Source organism: Alnus glutinosa, chromosome 8 (assembly GCF_958979055.1).
Source record: "Alnus glutinosa chromosome 8, dhAlnGlut1.1, whole genome shotgun sequence".
NCBI lineage: Eukaryota > Viridiplantae > Streptophyta > Magnoliopsida > Fagales > Betulaceae > Alnus > Alnus glutinosa.
This window is the reverse complement of record NC_084893.1, coordinates 2,265,240-2,283,131: the sequence shown is the minus strand read 5'-3', so window position 1 is coordinate 2,283,131 and position 17,892 is coordinate 2,265,240. Positions and strand designations below refer to the sequence as shown.

Genomic DNA, 17,892 nt, shown 5'->3' with positions numbered 1-17,892 from the left:
TTTATGGATTTAATCTACAAAAACAATTGCTTGGTCGTAACAAAAGGAACAAAGTGCAAAACAAAAGGTACAAAAAAAGAGATAAAGAAAAAAAGAAAAATGGCCGAAGAAAATTTGTCCAACTTCCCACCAAGGCTCCCAAGTGGCTTTAATCACACAAGCCTTACAAGCCAAGCAATATAAACCTTTTACGCTTTGCACTGAGATGTTGGCCTCTCGCTAGACGCTAACAATGTTAAAAACGGGGTACTTTGGATATGAAGTCGACCTCACTCTCATCCAAACCATGAACTGATGCTGTGTCGTAAGGTGTGAGAGACCAGTGGCATTAAACAATTTGAAGTTAAGAAGACAGAGGCTCAGATCGCACACAGGTGCACAGCAGCGAAAGCCACAGCACTATGCTGCCTTCTCTCGATTTCAACGATATTCAAGAAAAGTTCTCCCACCATGTCAGACCTTGGCAGCGCTCCTTGCAGTTCTGGGTACGAGCCGTTGATATCTACTCTGGCTACAAGGTCCCTGTCTCTGCCTCTCTGTCTCTGTGTGTATATGTGTGAAAGTTTTTGTCTTTGGAAGAATTTCATTGGGTTTGTTTTGGTTTTGGTTTGGGGTCTCTTAGGTGCTTCAAGTTCGAGTACGTTTCGAGAAGGATGAGCAAAAGCAAGACGCAATGTGGGAAAGACAGCATGAGCTTGCGGCTGACAAGATTTATGCCATGTGCTCCGACCTCGGTGGGTTTTTCCTGAAGGTACTTTGAAGTATTACCTTTTAATTTCAAACTGGTATTTTCTCGTGTCGCGTGCTCCTGAATTTGAATTAACGGCGAGGGAATAGTCTGATGGAAATGGGTTTTGGCCTATTTGCTTTCCTTCTTCATATATATAATGTTTCCTCTGTTTTTTTTTTTAATTGTCAAATTCAGTGTCTTGATTTTTGCTGCTTAGGATTTTGGTAAATGTGGGTATAATGTGTTAAAATCTCAAATGTGTTTTTATTATTGGCTTTTGAATTTAAATCCTGGAGTGGGAAGTTGTACAGCTATAATTCTTATGGGCTGTGGTACATTTTCGTTGCTTTTATGTTTTATTGTTTGCCCTTTGCGCTCCATCTCTGTTTTATTATCCAATTGCAGTTTTATCTCGAATCAGCTACTTATGTTACATTCCAGTTCAATTTCCATTCTAGAATTAATCCAAGTTCCAATTTCTCTATCTCCCTTATTGTTTTCAATTTAGAACCTTACATTTAGTTTGTGGTAAATATTATGATAAGAGTTTTGGTGGAAGTCACAATTTATCGATGTTCTTGGATCGATAACATATGTACTGGATTTTACTTATATACATCTTGGATATGGAGTTCAAATCAGGTTGCTCAAGTTGTGGGGAAGCCTGACTTGGCCCCAGCGGCTTGGGTGAGAAGGCTTGTGACCCTATGCGATCGAGCTCCTGCAACCCCTTTTGATGAAATTCGACTTGTGCTGGAGAAAGACTTGGGTCGGGGTGTTGGCGAAATGTTTGAAAGATTTGATGTGGAGCCTATTGGTTCTGCTTCGATTGCCCAGGTACCTCTATCCATGTGAAATTTCTGGCACGCTATCATGTGGAGTGACATGAAGCATGAAGCATGGTCATGATATGACTTGAAATAGAATTAAACACATACACTCATAGACACAAATACAAGTTGACACTCACACACAGGAGAATTTTTTGGGATTATACCCACCATTGCTTGTCAAAGGAAATCACTGAAGTTTCAATCATGGCAGCTGATAATTGATGTAATACTCTTGGTCAATTTTTCATCATGATTTTTGAGTTGAAGAATGGATGAGTGAAAATGAACACTGCTTGAGTAGACAATGGGGTGATACTGTTTATCTTACTCTGAACCAACTTTTGTATCATAGATCCGACCATATTTTGACCCTCAAATAACCGGGCAGTATTGAACACATTGACGGGGCACATGTTATGCCTTCTAGTCAAATTTAGTTTGAGACAAAGTTTAAAACCTTTTTCAATCTGTGGCTTGACAAACATTCACAAATTGTGGCAGTTTATTTTAACCTTTTCTCTCACCTTTCATTCTCTGCCAGGATGGCTGTTCTGTAGGGAGTGAGTCATACTAGAACTGCTTCTATGGTGCTTATAAATACTCATAACCTTCAACCTGACTTGTGTTTTACGCTCAAATTAGGTTCATCGAGCAAGATTGAGAGGTGATAAGAGTGATGTTGTTGTCAAGGTGAGGGAAGGTGGACTACTGTACAGCTCCATAATGTCAGCCATATTTTAACTTCTTGTGGCATATAATAGGTGCAACATCCAGGAATTCAGGATCTGATGATGACAGATATCCGTAACTTACAAGCTTTTGCCTTATGCATGCAAAAGACAGATATCAAATTTGATCTGTTCTCGATAACTAAGGAAATGGAGAAACAGGTGCACATTATTTCTTCACTGGTTTTATTCATAGATCACCATTTTCCTCTTTTCTGTTCCTTTTCTTCGTTTTTTTGTATCTTACTTATGATATTGGTTTGGTTTTCCCGTACATCTGAGGATGATAGTGCCTTGAAAAGATTAGATGTTAGTTGTTGAGTCTGGTTCTTAGTTGTGGAGGACTTAAATTCTTATCTGTTGAATTTATGCTCTAACTGTAATGCTTTCCTATATTTACATAAATGTAGTTTTGCTTCCTGTATGACTCTGAATCTGGTAATCAGTTTCTGGATACTAATTCTTTGTCATTTTGTGCCATTCAAGATTGAATATGAATTTGACTTCGTGAGGGAGGCTAAAGCTATGGAAAAGATTCGACGTTTTCTATACGAGAATAACAAAAAGACTGCTGTTTTGGTTCCAAGAGTGATACGGGACATGGTTGGCAGGTACAGGATGCTACAACCTGTTGTCGTGTGGTCAGGACTTGCAAAAACAGACTTGGATGATGATCAAGTTATTTTGATACCATGAGACTGTTCCTTGTTATTTTGGAGATTAGTCTGTGGCTGTCTCCATCCAGAAACATCTTATGTAAAAATAAACCTATTAAGCTATTGAACAAGGCATAAATATGTTTTCTTCTAAAGACTACAGTAACTTTGTCCCTTTGTTTCATTTTGCAATTCCACTTTGTCAGTACTGCTGCATTGATGGTGCTATAATTTCATCTAATAAACCTTTGGTAATAAGTTATTTCTCTGTTTGGTTAGGAGGTTCTTAGTGATGGAATATATTGATGGAATTCCAATCCTGAACCTTGGTGATGAAATGGCAAAAAGAGGAATAAATCCTGGCGGTAAGATTGCAGCAGCGGCAAAGCAGTAAGCGTCTAGACTATTAACTATATTATGGGGTCCTTTTTCCATATTTTCTTTTTATATAAATAGTTGTTAATTGCACATAAATTCTTATGTATTTATTTTTTTCGTATGTATTCAAGAGTATCTCATTTTCACTTGGAGCCATTAAATAAATGCAAGTTTTAGAAGAAAGTATAACTAGCTATAAATCCTATATTTTTTCTGGTAAGGCGACTTGTTTTGTTTACACCTTGGTAGCATATTTTCTTATTGCCTGCCTTTTTCAGCACTCCACAATTCTTTAGATATTTTTTTCCTAGATTTGTTCCTCTGAAAGGGTGTCTTTCCTTAACTTGTTACATATGGTTCTCTGAAATCCGTTTTCCTGTCCTTTAGATTTATATAAATTTATAAGTAAATCTGTTGTGATTATTGACATTGACTCAGTAATGAATCCCCTCTTTCTGGGTCACCTTTCTAATAATGAAGATATCATCTTCTACGAAGAAATGGGGCACAATATTTATATTTTCTGTTAACTGCAGGAAAATCCTTCAAAGTTTGACACTAGCGTACGGGCAAATGATTCTGAAGAGTGGTTTCTTCCATGCTGATCCCCATCCGGGAAATATACTAATCTGTAAAGGTTCAGAGGCAAGTGGGCAAGCGATATCTTTTTCTTAAAATCTCTAGTTCTTTTATCTTGTTATAATTTTTTGTGTTTTATTTATGGTCATCATTTGCTAGAATCCTACATGATATGGAGAAGAGACAGAATATGTCAAACTAGTTAAATCTCTGGTTTTCCTTTTCCCCCTCCCTCCATTTGAATAGAAAATAAAAAACTAAATCTGTGGTTTTCAAATGCTATATTTGCATGATAAACCAACTTATGAGCTTTACTTGGTGTCTTTTTTTCCCCCAAGTCAGGTTGGCTTGCTAGACTATGGGCAAGTGAAGGATCTCCCAGAAAATTTGAGGCTTGGTTACGCTAATCTTGTTCTTGCCATTGCTGATAATGACCCTATAAGAGCAGCAGAGAGCTACAGGTACTAAACGTTACCTGTAAGTCAGTTTGTTTCCATTGCTTCTAATGCATTGGCATATGGCAGTTGGTTTGCCAAGAGCTATGGCCCAAAATTTTGTGCTGCAAACTACACGTGACTGCATTCGATACTCATAGAGATGTAATGAGAAAATGAGAGATTTGATATTCTAATAATTGAATATATACTATATTTTAACTGACTACTATATTTGTTTAAATGAATGTCTGATTTTTGTAACCTATGATGACCAAGAACTTTTTGAGGTTTGATTGGTTTTGACTGCTATCTTTGTTTCTAATTGATTTCTCCTATTTCATAGGGAGCTGGGAATTGATACCTTAAGCAAATGTAAAAATGAACAACAGGAACTGCTGAGGTTGGCACAGACGATGTTTGATACAAAACTACCCCCTGGAGTGTCGATGCTGCAGCCTTTCTCTGAAGAATCTTCAATAAAAAAAATTGCTGTTCGGGTATATGCCTTGAGCCTCCCAAGTTTCATCAAGTATCCAGTGGGCTTTTACTTCATGGACAATTCCATGAAGTAGGCAACTCTATGCTGCTATATTTGCTGCTGCTCAGCTATATATCGATTCCTTATTACAACTTTGGACTATGGTAGGCTTTTCCAGAGGAACTGTTCTCTGTACTTCGGACAGTGCATCTGTTGAGAGGACTTAGTGTTGGTCTTGGAATCAACTACTCTTGTGCAGAACAGTGGAGACCCATTGCAGAAGAAGCTTTGTGTCGTGCCGGCAGGTTAAAAGGTGCCCCTTCTGAAACTTTTTTAAGTTTATTAAAAAGGTGATATTTGGACATTCCGTGACAAGGAAGTCATTTGCTTGAGATTGCCTTTTACGTGCCTTCATTTTGTCGTGCCAGCGATGTCTTCTGCATTTTGTTGCCATTTTTGGTGTTTCAAATTTCAATACTTAAAGCAGCAACTCTTTATATTGTGGGGTTTATCCTGTGTATGCCTGAAGTGGAATCATTTCATCTGCATCTGCATCTGCATGGGACTTTCTCCAACTTCTGTATCCATGCTTAACATCCTCAACCGGCACTATTTCAGGTAAGGATATCAAGCCCAGAACTCGTAGACGCAGTTTTTTTGGAAGATTATTTTGAAGACATCAACAGGCTTGTTGATCCGAGATAGGCATGAAAACAATTTGGAGCTGTACATGTTTCTTGAAGTTTGCGATTGTATTAACCAAGACTAATGCTACTCGTAACACCTATTTTATACCGGCTAATCTAGCGTGTTTGATGTGATTTTTCATGTCAGTCGCTTAAAAAAAAATAAAATGAAAGTCACTTAAAACACGTCACGTTAGCCGGTGTAAAATGCGTGACAAATGTGTGTGAAGAGTAGCATTACTCATTAATCAAACCATTTATCTATTTGTTTACTTATAAAAAAAGAAAGAAAAAAGTGAGAACTTCAATTCAAACATTTGACATTGAAGAATCAATTGATCGCACACTGAATTCGAAATCGAGAGAACTTGCAAAAAAGAAAGAAAGTCAAACACAAAGTGTCTTGCTGTGTTTCAACAATGTCACTTTGATGCTTAAGTCAATATCGGTTGGAGAAGATAATGAGCAGGCCTCTTCAAGCCCTAAGGTTTCAAAAATAAAAAATAAATAAATTTTACCCTTGATTTTTTATTTTTATTTTTCTAGTTTTGCCCCCCAATTTTTTTTTTTCTTCCAATTTGGCTCCCCCAAATTCCACATGTTGGCTCTACCGTAATGAGCTTAAGGAAATCACAGAGAAAGGGTGTTTGGCTAGAATGGTGCGTACCTCGTGAGTAAGCTTATTCCCTTCGTTTTATGGAATGTTTTCCCGCGGAGGGGGGTCCATTTCATCTTATGAGATATGATACAATGCTATTCAAAAACACAACTATTGACCACTTTTGCTCACGTGACAAGTGACAACTTTTACTTTTTTTTGTAGAAAAAAAAAAAAAAAAAAACCTAAAGCTATCTAGGAAATCACCTTGTCACATAAGTAAGTCAAAATTTGTATTTTGGAATGACAAAAGATTATATCTCTCCTCTATTGCCTAAAGTGGAATCATTTCATCTGCATGGGTTGTTCCCTAACTTCTGTATTCATGCTTAACATCCTTAACCGACACTATTTTATGGGTTGTTCTCTAACTTCAATATTCATGCTTAACATCCTTAACCGACACTATTTTAGATAAGGATATCAAGCCTAGGACTCAGACGCGGTCTTTTAAGAAGATTATTTTGAAGACACTGATAGGCTTGTTGACCTGAGGTAGGCATGAAACAATTTGGAGTCATACACGTTTCTCGCTGTTTGCTAATCTTTTAATCAAACATTTCTATTGGTCAAAGTATTAATTAATTAAACACTTTCTATTTATTTACTTACAAAAAGAAAAACAAGAACTTCAATCCAAACATGTTCAGTCATTTGGCATCCAAGTATTAGCTGACCGACAAAATCCTAAATTGAAAGAACTAGTAAAAAAAGGGAGGTAAAGCATAAAGTGTTTCGCTAGGTTTTGGAGGGTCACTTCGATTCTTAAGTCAGTATTGGTTGTAGAAGGTAATCGGCTTAAGAAATTTGCAAAGTGTTTGGTTAGAATGATGTGTATTTTGTGAGTGAGCTCTTTCTTTTCTCTATATAAAGTGTTTTTCCGCGCTTGATTAGTTAGGTAGGGGGTCCAGGAGATAACTGATTTGATTTCGTAGCTCTCGCTACGTTATGCAAACGTCTCTTAACCCCGAGAATAAAGGGACGTTAGGAGTTCAGGTGATAGGCCTGGATACCATACACAACATCTTCTTGATGTTTGTGTGTCCGTCCATTTAGACTTGGCGGGATTCAATCGATTCATAAGATTCATCGGGAACATGCTTGCTAAGGCTAACTTTTGGACGGAAAAACCCATTTTTTTAGAGTTATTCTTTGGTACACAATACATAATTTGCAACTACTACAAGCTCTTGGATAGTGCCCTCAAATGCAGTTTCACGTTGTAAAAGTACCCTAATCATTTTTTCTTTTCTTCTTCTTCTTCTTCTTCTTCTTTTTTTTTTTTGGAAGAATGGAAAGGCCTCGTCATGGGTGTGATTATTCAAACAGATTTTAGGTTATTACCCCTTATCTTCATTTCACTTCCTATTCCATTGATATATACTCAAGCACATGAAATCTCATGTAAATCAGCAAATACCATCTTGCAAGTCTAAATACTTTTAGATGACCGATATTGAAAAGAATCTCTATCACCATAAGAATGAGTAATTCTAGAAGTTCTTTATGTGTTATTCTTGTCTCTCAAAAAATGAAATGGCTTTTAAAATTACCATCCGATCAAAATTCAATAGTGATCAATCACAAGCAGAGTAATTCTAGAAGTTACTCTTTTGTCAATCTTGTGTCCCTCCAAGAATGATGTGACTTTTAAAATCACCGCTTGATGAAAATTTAATAGTGATTAATCATAAGCTCAATAGTGATTTTAAAAGTCAGATCATTTTTGGAAGGACACAAGAGTGACAAAAGAGTGACTTCTAGTATTACTAGTATTACTCATCACAAGCTCAATGATGATTTTAAAAGGCACATTATTTTTTATTTTTTGAGGGACGGCTTCTAGCATTACTAGTATAAAAGAACCCAAAATTATCAAAAGCCCACCAGCCCAATGGACCTCCCGGACCGAGAAAAAGCCCAATTGATCAATAATATCGCGTGGCCCATACCAAGGCAGAGTGAATAGCAGAAATCAGAATAGTGTAGAATACGATTCCCGCTCTTCTTTCGCCCCTCCCGCGTCACAGTTTTGAGTGTTTGACCGTCATTTAAACTAATATCCACCCTCTCTCTCTCTCTCTCTCTCTCTCTACAATCTCAGACACAGAGAGCAAGAATGTTTGGGAGGATCAGATCCTCTTCTTCGCCGCCGGAGAGCTTGGAGAGGCCGCCTTCCAAGCTTTTCAAAGACGATCCTCTCTCCATCTACGGTACCATATATCTCTCTCTCTCTCTCTGCTTAGTTTCTCTGGGGATTGTATTTATCTTTTTTTATTTTTTATTTTTTTATTTTTATTTCTGGTGGTGATTTAATCTTTTTATAATTGGGTCAATTTTGTTGTATCAATCACTCAATCTTTGTATATTCGTACGTATTTATTCCACTATGATTCATGACTTCGTACTACTAATTTGGAGATGTTCATGATATGGGCGAGCGGAACTGGAAGGAGGTTTACACATTGTGTGTTCGTGGATTAGGTTTCTAGTTTGCTAATCTTAACGTAATAATTAAATGTTTAAATTCATTGGGTTTAAAATTTCAAGACAATTGATGATTTACTCGTGGTATCAGAATTAGTTTAAACTTTTGAATTTGTTTTAGGTGCCATAAAAAAAAAAAAAAAAAGTAATTTTTTCAACTGTGTATATTTAATTCATTTTCTCATGAAAAAGAATTCTGGACCGTTGAAAAAACTGTTGGTGATCTCATGTAGTTTTTTTCACGGCACCTAAACCATACCTCCGATTTCATAGTTTACCTCTCATTTCCAGTTAAATGTTCTCCGTATAAGTTTAAATTTTTGAGATAAATGCTGATTTAACAAATCTTTCAAACAATCTCTTGAATTGACTCATTCATTTTCCTTTAGAATGGTATTTTAGGGCTTATTTGACAGCTGCCAATCATGGGCATGGTGTTAAATTTGATTCTTTTTTGTTGCAGAAGCAACACTCATGAAGCTCAAATTAGGTTCTCAACGCGAGCCAAGTTCACCCTCCCACCAGATAGAAATTGATTCTGCTTTAAGCTCATCTTGTGCTGGGGCTATGGAGATAAAGGCACATTGTTCTTCTGCCACTACTTCAAAGAATTCTCAAGACATTGCAATCTCTCCCCACGAAGAGGTAATGGCCATAGATGCAGAGTCTTCTTCTGGAAGTGGTTCGATTGATTCTCATTCTACGGGCGGCACAAAACAGCGACGGAACAGTAATCTCTCTCTTCTTTACCTCTTTTCTAAGTTCAAGAATTCCCGTCAGGCTGTAAGCTCATCCTGTGAGGACGCAATGGCAATAGAGGATGCTTGTTCTGCTAGTATTTCAACAAGTTCATGTGACTGTCAATCTCTGGGTAGCATGGAATTGCAGATGGATCAGCAATGTGTCAGCTCTTTACCTCTTTGTCAAATGTAAAATCTGAACTTGGGTTCTGATCAAATTCCATTGTTGCCTACTTGCCTTCTGGGGCGCTTCATTTCAGCTTGATTTTGCTCTTCTGTACTGTCCAACCCATTTTTTCTGCTGTACTCTCCATGCCCACATAAGCGAAAATGCAGGGACGGAATTAAGGAAGCATTCGGTACTGGAAATTTTCTTTAAAACATTTATATATAGTTTTTTGGACCTAAAAATTAAGCTTAGTCCCTCGTTCATGTTTTGGCCCTCCCAACAAAAATTTCTGGTTCCATCTTGAAAGAAATCTGGCCACAGATACTCAGACATCTGTATATTTGTCAATTTTATTCACTAGTTCATGTGAAATTTGAGAAATTTTCTATGAATCAGATTAGATTTCACAGATCTAGTGCATATATATGTTGTCACGTATTAAATAAGGTACCATGCACATATTATTAAATAAAACAAAACAAAACTTGAATTGTGTGAAATGGAGAGGATCCTATTCCTCAACCACTTGGGTTTGTGGGGTGCCTGATTGGCGCAAGAGACTTGGACTGGCATATTGAAATAAATTCATTCGCACGGAAGTTCAAAAGAAAGAACAGAAGAAACAGCATGGGCCAGAGAACTATGAACTATGACCAGAAAATTTCCAAAACCTTCTTCAGCAAAGTTTCAGATTTAACATTGAATACTTGATGCACTGTTTAAAGCACAAAAAAGGAAAAGAAAAATAATTTGGCATTGAAAGTACAGGTGTTCAGAGAGTTTCTTCAAAACTGCGTGGGTCAAAGAATTGGGCGTCAAGTGAAAGATCACTCCCTTAGCCATGGTGCTTGAGCTGGTGTCCACTGACATAGTTCACCTTCTTTGAACCAAAGAGCTGCAAAGAAGCAAATTATGAGAGAGAGCTCAAAAAATAACGTGAAAAAGTAGCTAACAAAAGAGTCTAGCTGACTATTATGCATGAACTTTGGTTCTGGTATGGGTACATATGGAGAGAAAAACACATGATATTGACAAAAACTACATGGCACTCACAAACCAAAATTAGATCTTATATGTTTTGTCATAGATGGACAATGACACACGCACACGCATCCACACATGCACGGGCACACGCACATACATCTATATGTGCATGCCTAGTTTCCTAGTTATCTGATTCATTATAGTTTTGAGCATAATGTACATATGAATTAGGATTAAGAACTAAAGGAAAGATCACTTTTAACCTAAAGATGATATTACCTATTTCACGCTTGCCATTCTCAGGGCTGTCGCTCCCATGAATCACATTCCTGCCAAAAAAGTTCATCGTAAGACCTTGTCTGTAGACAAGTAATTTGCTATCAAGAAAATAAACAATTTTTTCCAAACTACTCAAACACCAGAGCTAAAAGGCCCTAACCTTCCTGTTTGAACAGCAAGGTCCCCTCTTATTGTGCCAGGGTTAGCTTGAAGAGGATCTGTAGACCCTATAAGCTTACGTGCCGACGAAACAACACCAACACCCTCCCAAGCCTTCAAAAATAACATCAGAATCTTCTTTTTTTGCAACAGCTTATTACTTGGAAATATCTCATACTCATTATTTACAATGTAGATGTGTTAGGGAAGGGGAAGAAAGAGTAAATCATACCATGCACACAACTGGACCTGAAGTAATGTACTCAATCAGCTTGGGGAAGAAAGACTTTGTCTTCAGATCCTTATAATGCTCCTGTATCCATTAATAATACACATGATATGCATAATAATTTAAGCATCTCAATTCTCAAAGAAGATGCAAAAATCAATGCTCAAGTAACCATCGAACATACATTGAATCAACACTAACTATAACAAGAGATATGAAGTTGGTCAATAACAATGCTATGCTGTACAAATGGAATTATAAAGGGACAGAGCATCCTGTCGTATTACTCCAAGTTCATTACACCGCCTACAACTTTCTCAGCAATTAAAATGGGAGCAACATGTTCTGTAATTCCTCATATGCAGGAGGACTTCTTCAATTATTTTACATCACAACTGCTAAATGCTTTTAGTTTAATTCAATTCAGATAAGAAAACACTCCAATTCGAAATAAAGATATGGAGATACTGATTTGGGGCTTCTCCAAGCAAAATAATAAAGTAAATACAAGTTTCAATACTACAACAAACCTCTGCCAATTCTTTTGGGCATTGGAAGAGCTTCAAGCCAGTCAGTTTAAATCCCTTCTTCTCAAACCTTGAAATAATCTCTCCAACCTATAACAACTCAAACCAATAAGATAAATTCAGACCAGAGAGAAACAATATAAAAGCTAAATACACCACAGCGAAGATAGCCAAGAAAAAGGGTTTCTAGGAATTGGGCTCAAGGCCTCAATCTATTAGAGGTATAATGTAAAAATATTGAAACTTTTTCTCCATGCTCTCTCAGCAACCAAACATGACATAAGATTTTCAAAAATGGCAAACAAATTAGAGTAAAGCTTACGAGTCCCCGTTGAACACCGTCTGGTTTCACCATTATATAAGTCTCTTCAACTTGTTCCTGCACAAACAATGACACGCACAAAAATGAAGTGAAAAATTTCAAACGGGGTTCTAGTAAACTTAGCAAATACTGAAGAAGAGGGGAGAAAGCTCAATTGGGTTTCTGTAATTTGAGGCAAAAGTCGAAAAGAGAGAGGGAAAGAAGCAAACCATTGAGGCAACCAAGTGGGGAAGGAAGATACGGGTTTTGTGGGAGAGGGTTTTGGCATGGGGACGAGATGGGGAATATGAGAAAAGATGGGATTTTGAGTGGAATGCAGCTAAGTGGAGGTCGTGGAGGATGGCGCGTAGGATAGGCTTGTGAGTGTAGGATAAGCTGCAAGTTCTCTGAGCTGGTAAGCGTGGAAGAGATGATGAAAGACATGGACTTCCGCCAAACACTGCCTTAGCTTCCATTCTCTCTCTCTCTCTCTCGCTAGGCCGCTAGTGCATAAGCATTTTCTTCAAGGGAAACGCACTAATTAATAAGGGATATGCGCGACGCGATTCTTCAATTAATTAATGAAATTTTACAGCTTGGATCTCTCTTATTTTCCGGTAAGTTACTGTTTGGCAGCTAAGAAAGCTGAGAGGAAAGCAAAGAAAAAAGGGGGCAAAAAAAGTCACCTCGATTAATTAAGATTTAAGTAGTTTTCTGTAGGTTATTAATTAGTTATTCATTTCGGTAGTTGAAGTTCTTTTTTCTTTTGCCAATTGTTTGCTCAGAAAACAAGCCAAGAGAAATGGGTTTTCTATTTTATTTTAATTATGTTGTTTAATTTCACTCCTCTTTGGGTTCTCTGAGTTTGCTTTGCGTTTGTGCAATTGTGTCTTTGTTGATTGATCAATGTTCTTCTTCATGTGTGGTGTTGATGTTGTGTTGGGGGTTGGAATTCAATTGGTTTCGAATGTCATAAAATGCTATTTTCATTGAATATTAAATGATATTTAGATGAAATGATCAAAGGTCCAATTCAACAAATGGTATCAGAGCTAGAGTTATGGGTTCGAGTCGCCGGAGCGTCACGTTGAGGAGGGATTATTAGGGTGCAACAGTGCCACTCTGCTCATATGTACAACAATTAGAACATGCTTTACGGAGTGCGATTCGAATGTTATAAAAAGCTTTGACTTACCTTATTGGACACAAATTGGTTTTCAAAAGAGATAATCAAAGGTCCGCTCCAATAAATAGTATCAGAGCCAGGGTTGTAGCTTTGAGTTGAGGGAGGGATTGTTAGGGTACAACAATGCCGCTTTACTCACGTGGATTGCTCTTAGAATATGCTTTGTGGAATGCACTTTTGAATGCCATAGAAGGCTTTGATTTTCCTCATTGGATACCAATTGGTTTTCAAATGATGTGATAAAGGCTCGATCCAACCATATATTACAAAAATAATATTTTAAGATTGGACAAAATATTGGACATCAACTACATAATTTGAGTTAAAAGTATGAAATTAAAAAGATTAATGTTCACCATTTTTATATAAAAAAAGTTACTATAAAATGACAAAAAAAAAAAAAAAAAAAAACTTTACATGTACTTTTCTTTTTATTATTTTCTACTTCTAAAAGTACTTCTTTTGGTTTTATTACCAAACATTGTAACAACCTCAAAGCACTTTAAATATGTGGTTATTAAATAGCTTTTTAATAGTAGGGCTTTTGATAAAACTCTTCGGACAGCAACTATGAGAAAGAGAAGGGTAGTTTTGTTAAAGTGAGCTTTTAGGATCATTGGAGATTTAATAGAAATTATTTTTTATTTTTTATTTGAAAAAATATCTATGACATTATAAATATTATTTTTATGTTTTGAAGGGTGTTTTAAATTTTGGATTGTTTGTTAATATTTTTTATTTTGAGAACAAAAAATAATATTTTTACCAAAAAAAAATAATGAATCGGAGTTGATCATAGTGATTTATGGGCATAAGAAAAGCTGTTTATACTCTAAATGGGCATGGCTTAGCTTTGCAAAATTATAATTCTCTTGGGGACAAATACCAAAATAAGTTTGATTTAATCTCATTTAAATTTGTGTTACTAAAATGCACAATCTTTATTATTATAAGTTAGTCAAAATTAGACGTTATTATGCATATATAATGGTGTTATGAGTAATTTTAAATGACGTAATAACATATTAACTATGTACAATATATACACAGTACACCATTAGATTTGTAAAATTTAATTGAATAATTAAATAGATCTCGATCTTGTCTACATTAAAAGTTGTTTTTGATATATTTATTTGTGCTATAAGTGAAATGGAAAGAATCTATTTTATGGTCAATTGTTACATTTAACGGTGTATATAGTACCACGTTGATGTATATGTAAGCACATCATTTTAAATTGGGAAAAGTACACATAACCCCCTCAAACTACCACTCAATTGTCAATGTACCCCCTAAACTACCAATTGTGTCAATCTCCCCCCTTAAACTACCAGAAAATGTCAATGTCCCCCTAATGACAAAAATGCCCTTCATAAAATTATTAAAATAAAATAAAAACTAAAAAAAAAAATTAAAAAAATATAAAATAACAAAAAATTATTCCAACAAAAAAATTAAAAATTAAAACTGTTTTTTTATTATTTTTTTTAAATAATAATTTTCAGTTTTTTTTTTTTTTTTTTTTTTTTTTTTAAAAAAAAAATTGTTCTTTTTCGTTTTTTTAATTAAATAAAAACTGGTTTTTTTTTTTTTTTCATTTGTTTTATTTTTTTTAAATAAATAAATAAATTTCAGTTATTTTTTGTTTTTTCGTTTTTTTTTTCTTTGAAAAAAAAATTGTTCTTTTTCGTTTTTTAATTTAATAAAAACTGGTTTTTTTTTCATTTGTTTTATTTTTTTTTAAATAAATAAATTTCAGTTATTTTTTTTTTGTTTAAAAAAATTTGTTATTTTTCGTTTTTTAATTTAATAAAAACTGGTTTTTCTTTTTTCTTTTTTTCATTTTTTTTTTAAAAATATCAGTTATTTTTTGTTTACTTTTTTAAAAAATTTGTTCTTTTTTTTAAAATATTTTTTTTTTCGTTTTTTATTTAATTTAATTTTTAATTTTTATAAGTTTTTTAGTTTTAGTTTTAATTTTTTTGAATTTATGAGGACATTTTTGTCTTATTCAAAAAAAATTAGGGTCATTTTTGTCTTTTTGTTGGTCTTAGGGGGGACATTGACATTTTCTGGTAGTTTAAGGGGGGAGATTGACACAATTGGTAGTTTAGGGGGTACATTGACAATTGAGTGGTAGTTTGAGGGGGTTATGTGTACTTTTCCCTTTTAAATTTTATAAATTGAAAATGGAAAATGTTCATGATACTATAATTCAATTAATTATAAATTGACGTGATAATTTATAATTAATGAAATAATTAAGAATGTATAGTTACCAAATCAACTCCTAACTAATTAAATTGCTTAATTAGGTAAATCTAGATTCCATGTTGTTTGTTAGAACTCAATGCTTGCATATATGTTGGGCTAGTTCAAAAAAAAAAAATAAAAAAAATAAAAAAAATAAAAAAAAAATGTTGAGGGGCTAGTTTTTTGCTGGTAGGCTACATAACGCAAGCCCACTTGATTGAGAAATGGGGCCACAATTTGTTTACAAAAGGAGGGGGGCCTCAAAAGAACTCTGCCAATAGGCTGAACCAAATTTTACAATGAGGGCTCACGGCCCAGCTAATGTTCTACTATTGGCCGATTGGGGCCAATCTCAACCGCATATTCTATTATCCAATAGTGGCGCATGGGTGGAAAATATATATGGCTGATGGGGTAGTAAATATGGATTCCAAAACACAACAAAAAAGCAAGAAAAAATAAAAAGAGAGAGAAAAGGATGGGGAGAGGGAAAAAAGGTCTCTCATCCCGTGGCAGTCACAACTCACAAAGGAGGAGGCGATGGCCATTGAATAAACAGAACATGGATTAAAGTGCATTTTGAAGTAATGCAGCGAATAGAGATAAAATAATTTGAGAGGATATTGTTCGATTGATTGAAAGTTTAGAAAAAATATTATCAATTGGGTGATAGTTTCAAGAGTACGCTCATGACTTTTTCTAAAATAAGGTTAAAATTAAAAGTAAAAGTAAAAGTTTCAAATTAAGATAACTCAATCTTCTGGAGAAGGCCGAAGGGGATCCAAATGACGCAGGTGTTTTATCATTTGTTTGCAATTATATATCCAAACCACCTTCTTTTTTAATATGTTAATTCTAAACCGGAAATTTTGTTTTCTTTAATTTGGATTATTTTCTGAACTAGGATTATATATATATATATAACATGCAACTAATTAACACAGACTTAATTGGAGATAATTTGGAGAAAGACTTCTTATTCAACGTAAACTAACATATATATATGCATATATAGACTAATTATCTAATTAAACTGATCGACTCCAGCTTTCAATGGATAACCCCATCGATCTTCACATATACAGCGACGTCGTGTACCCCATGAGACTCCTTACTCATGTCTCTTATTCACGTAACAATGTCAACGTGGGCCTGGTCATATTGCATGCATAAGTAACATTAATTAGTGAGGTAATTAAAAAGAGAAAAAAGAACACAAATATTTCAATCTCATTAGTGCTTGTGGGGTTATATATGTTAATGTATATTGATCTCAACGTACGTATGTATATTCTATTTAATTAGAGTACTACAAGATTAGTCTATAACATAAGATAAATTACCTTAATTGCACAGACTTATATATATTCCATGTATTTCACCCAAATCAACCTACAAGCAAGATAAAACTTTCATTGTTGTATTAGCTAGATCGAGGAAAAACATTTTGTTTTGTTTTTGTTTTTTTCTTTTCTATACTACAAATTAATTTGTGTCCCACATTGATAAAGTATATATAAAGAGAAAGAGTTGCTAATATACATAAGTTGACCCAAGTATATATATATATATATAAAAACATGCATTAATATGCATTTTAAAGTAATGCAATGAATAGAGATAAAATAATTTATCTTGTGAGCACTGTATAACTTGTTGAGAAAATAAATTAAATAAAGCTAAAAAGTAAGAGTAAAAGTAAAAGTAATGGCCGGAGAGAGAGGAGATAGAGAAGGGTTAGGAATTTCTACGTACCGAATTCAATATTAGGGCTCATGGTAATTCATATCGCAAGCATATTCTAATACAATAAATATAGCCCATCTTGAGAAAGGGATTCAATAGTCGTGAGTATTTTATCTTTTTTCTGCATTTATCCAAGCATTTTCTTTCTGAATATGTTAATTCTGAACCAGGCATTTTGTTTTTCCCGTGAGGCTTAGAATCATGATATGGAGAGAGAGAGATAATTGGAGGAAAATGCGAAAAAGGAGGGAGAGAGGGAGGGTGACTAGGAGAGATATAAGAAAATGAAGGATTATCTGCTTGCACCACAGCTTGAACAAAAATGGCCAGCACCATTATCATCATAATCGAAACAAATCCTTTCATAGCCTTTCTAGCCATAACACCCCTCCCTTCTTTGAATTATTTTTGTCGTTTGGATGTATGGTATTAAACCACAATTTATAGCATTTAAACAACTATATATATATATATATATATATATATATATATATATATACACTTGGCCATATAGGGAAGTTTTACTCTTTGTTGTTGTTGTTGTTTTTTTTGTCTTTTGGTTTTGGTTAAAGTTAATTAAGAGGTAACTTTACCGACCACCAATGACTGTGAAAAGATAAAAGTCTAATTTTCTTATTTTCTATTTAACTTTTCAGGAAGGGAAAT

The 17,892-nt window shown here is 34.8% G+C and overlaps 3 protein-coding genes and 1 long non-coding RNA gene across 5 annotated transcripts; 2 read left to right on the top strand and 2 right to left on the bottom strand.

The window, feature by feature from the left end:
* Positions 1-106: 106 nt before the first annotated feature.
* Positions 107-5,828, top strand: LOC133876419 (uncharacterized). Of its 2 annotated transcripts, XM_062314699.1 has the most exons (12): positions 108-518; positions 623-751; positions 1,373-1,567; positions 2,206-2,253; positions 2,325-2,453; positions 2,778-2,902; positions 3,227-3,337; positions 3,862-3,970; positions 4,247-4,365; positions 4,685-4,838; positions 4,988-5,132; positions 5,438-5,828. In XM_062314699.1, exons 1-12 carry the CDS (start codon positions 402-404, stop codon positions 5,491-5,493), a joined length of 1,437 nt encoding a protein of 478 aa, XP_062170683.1. In that variant the 5' UTR covers positions 108-401; the 3' UTR covers positions 5,494-5,828. The 2 variants fall into 2 exon arrangements, with proteins under 2 accessions (XP_062170685.1, XP_062170683.1); XM_062314701.1 differs by lacking the exon at positions 1,373-1,567 and having other exon boundaries at positions 107-518.
* Positions 5,829-8,206: 2,378 nt separating this feature from the next.
* On the top strand, positions 8,207-9,745 carry LOC133876440 (uncharacterized). Its single transcript, XM_062314719.1, has 2 exons — positions 8,207-8,376; positions 9,114-9,745. Exons 1-2 carry the CDS (start codon positions 8,283-8,285, stop codon positions 9,581-9,583), a joined length of 564 nt encoding a protein of 187 aa, XP_062170703.1. The 5' UTR covers positions 8,207-8,282; the 3' UTR covers positions 9,584-9,745.
* Positions 9,746-10,209: 464 nt separating this feature from the next.
* Positions 10,210-12,657, bottom strand: LOC133876439 (nucleoside diphosphate kinase 2, chloroplastic). The gene is made up of 7 exons (XM_062314718.1): positions 12,269-12,657; positions 12,060-12,116; positions 11,741-11,827; positions 11,214-11,294; positions 10,983-11,095; positions 10,823-10,872; positions 10,210-10,454 (listed from the first exon to the last, which is right to left on the bottom strand). The coding sequence occupies exons 1-7, from the start codon at positions 12,512-12,514 to the stop codon at positions 10,387-10,389; spliced, it is 702 nt and encodes a 233-aa protein (XP_062170702.1). The 5' UTR covers positions 12,515-12,657; the 3' UTR covers positions 10,210-10,386.
* A 3,773-nt stretch (positions 12,658-16,430) lies between these two features.
* LOC133875950 (uncharacterized) lies at positions 16,431-17,671 on the bottom strand. The gene is made up of 3 exons (XR_009901511.1): positions 17,236-17,671; positions 16,824-16,872; positions 16,431-16,632 (listed from the first exon to the last, which is right to left on the bottom strand). It is a non-coding gene; the product is annotated as an uncharacterized LOC133875950 (long non-coding RNA).
* Between the last annotated feature and the right edge of the window lie 221 nt (positions 17,672-17,892).

What these genes read in the sequence shown, in the direction of transcription:
- LOC133876440 (XM_062314719.1), top strand. Translation starts at nt 8,283, where the DNA reads ATGTTTGGGAGGATCAGATCCTCTTCTTCGCCGCCGGAGAGCTTGGAG. An exon ending in CGATCCTCTCTCCATCTACG is followed by an intron (nt 8,377 to 9,113) that starts GTACCATATATC and finishes TTTTTGTTGCAG; the next exon opens with AAGCAACACTCATGAAGCTC.
- LOC133876419 (XM_062314699.1), top strand. Translation starts at nt 402, where the DNA reads ATGCTGCCTTCTCTCGATTTCAACGATATTCAAGAAAAGTTCTCCCAC. An exon ending in AGAGCAGCAGAGAGCTACAG is followed by an intron (nt 4,366 to 4,684) that starts GTACTAAACGTT and finishes CCTATTTCATAG; the next exon opens with GGAGCTGGGAATTGATACCT. An exon ending in TCGTGCCGGCAGGTTAAAAG is followed by an intron (nt 5,133 to 5,437) that starts GTGCCCCTTCTG and finishes GCACTATTTCAG; the next exon opens with GTAAGGATATCAAGCCCAGA.
- LOC133876439 (XM_062314718.1), bottom strand. Translation starts at nt 12,514, where the DNA reads ATGGAAGCTAAGGCAGTGTTTGGCGGAAGTCCATGTCTTTCATCATCT. An exon ending in CCCACTTGGTTGCCTCAATG is followed by an intron (nt 12,117 to 12,268) that starts GTTTGCTTCTTT and finishes TTGTTTGTGCAG; the next exon opens with GAACAAGTTGAAGAGACTTA. An exon ending in GCCCAAAAGAATTGGCAGAG is followed by an intron (nt 11,295 to 11,740) that starts GTTTGTTGTAGT and finishes TAATGGATACAG; the next exon opens with GAGCATTATAAGGATCTGAA.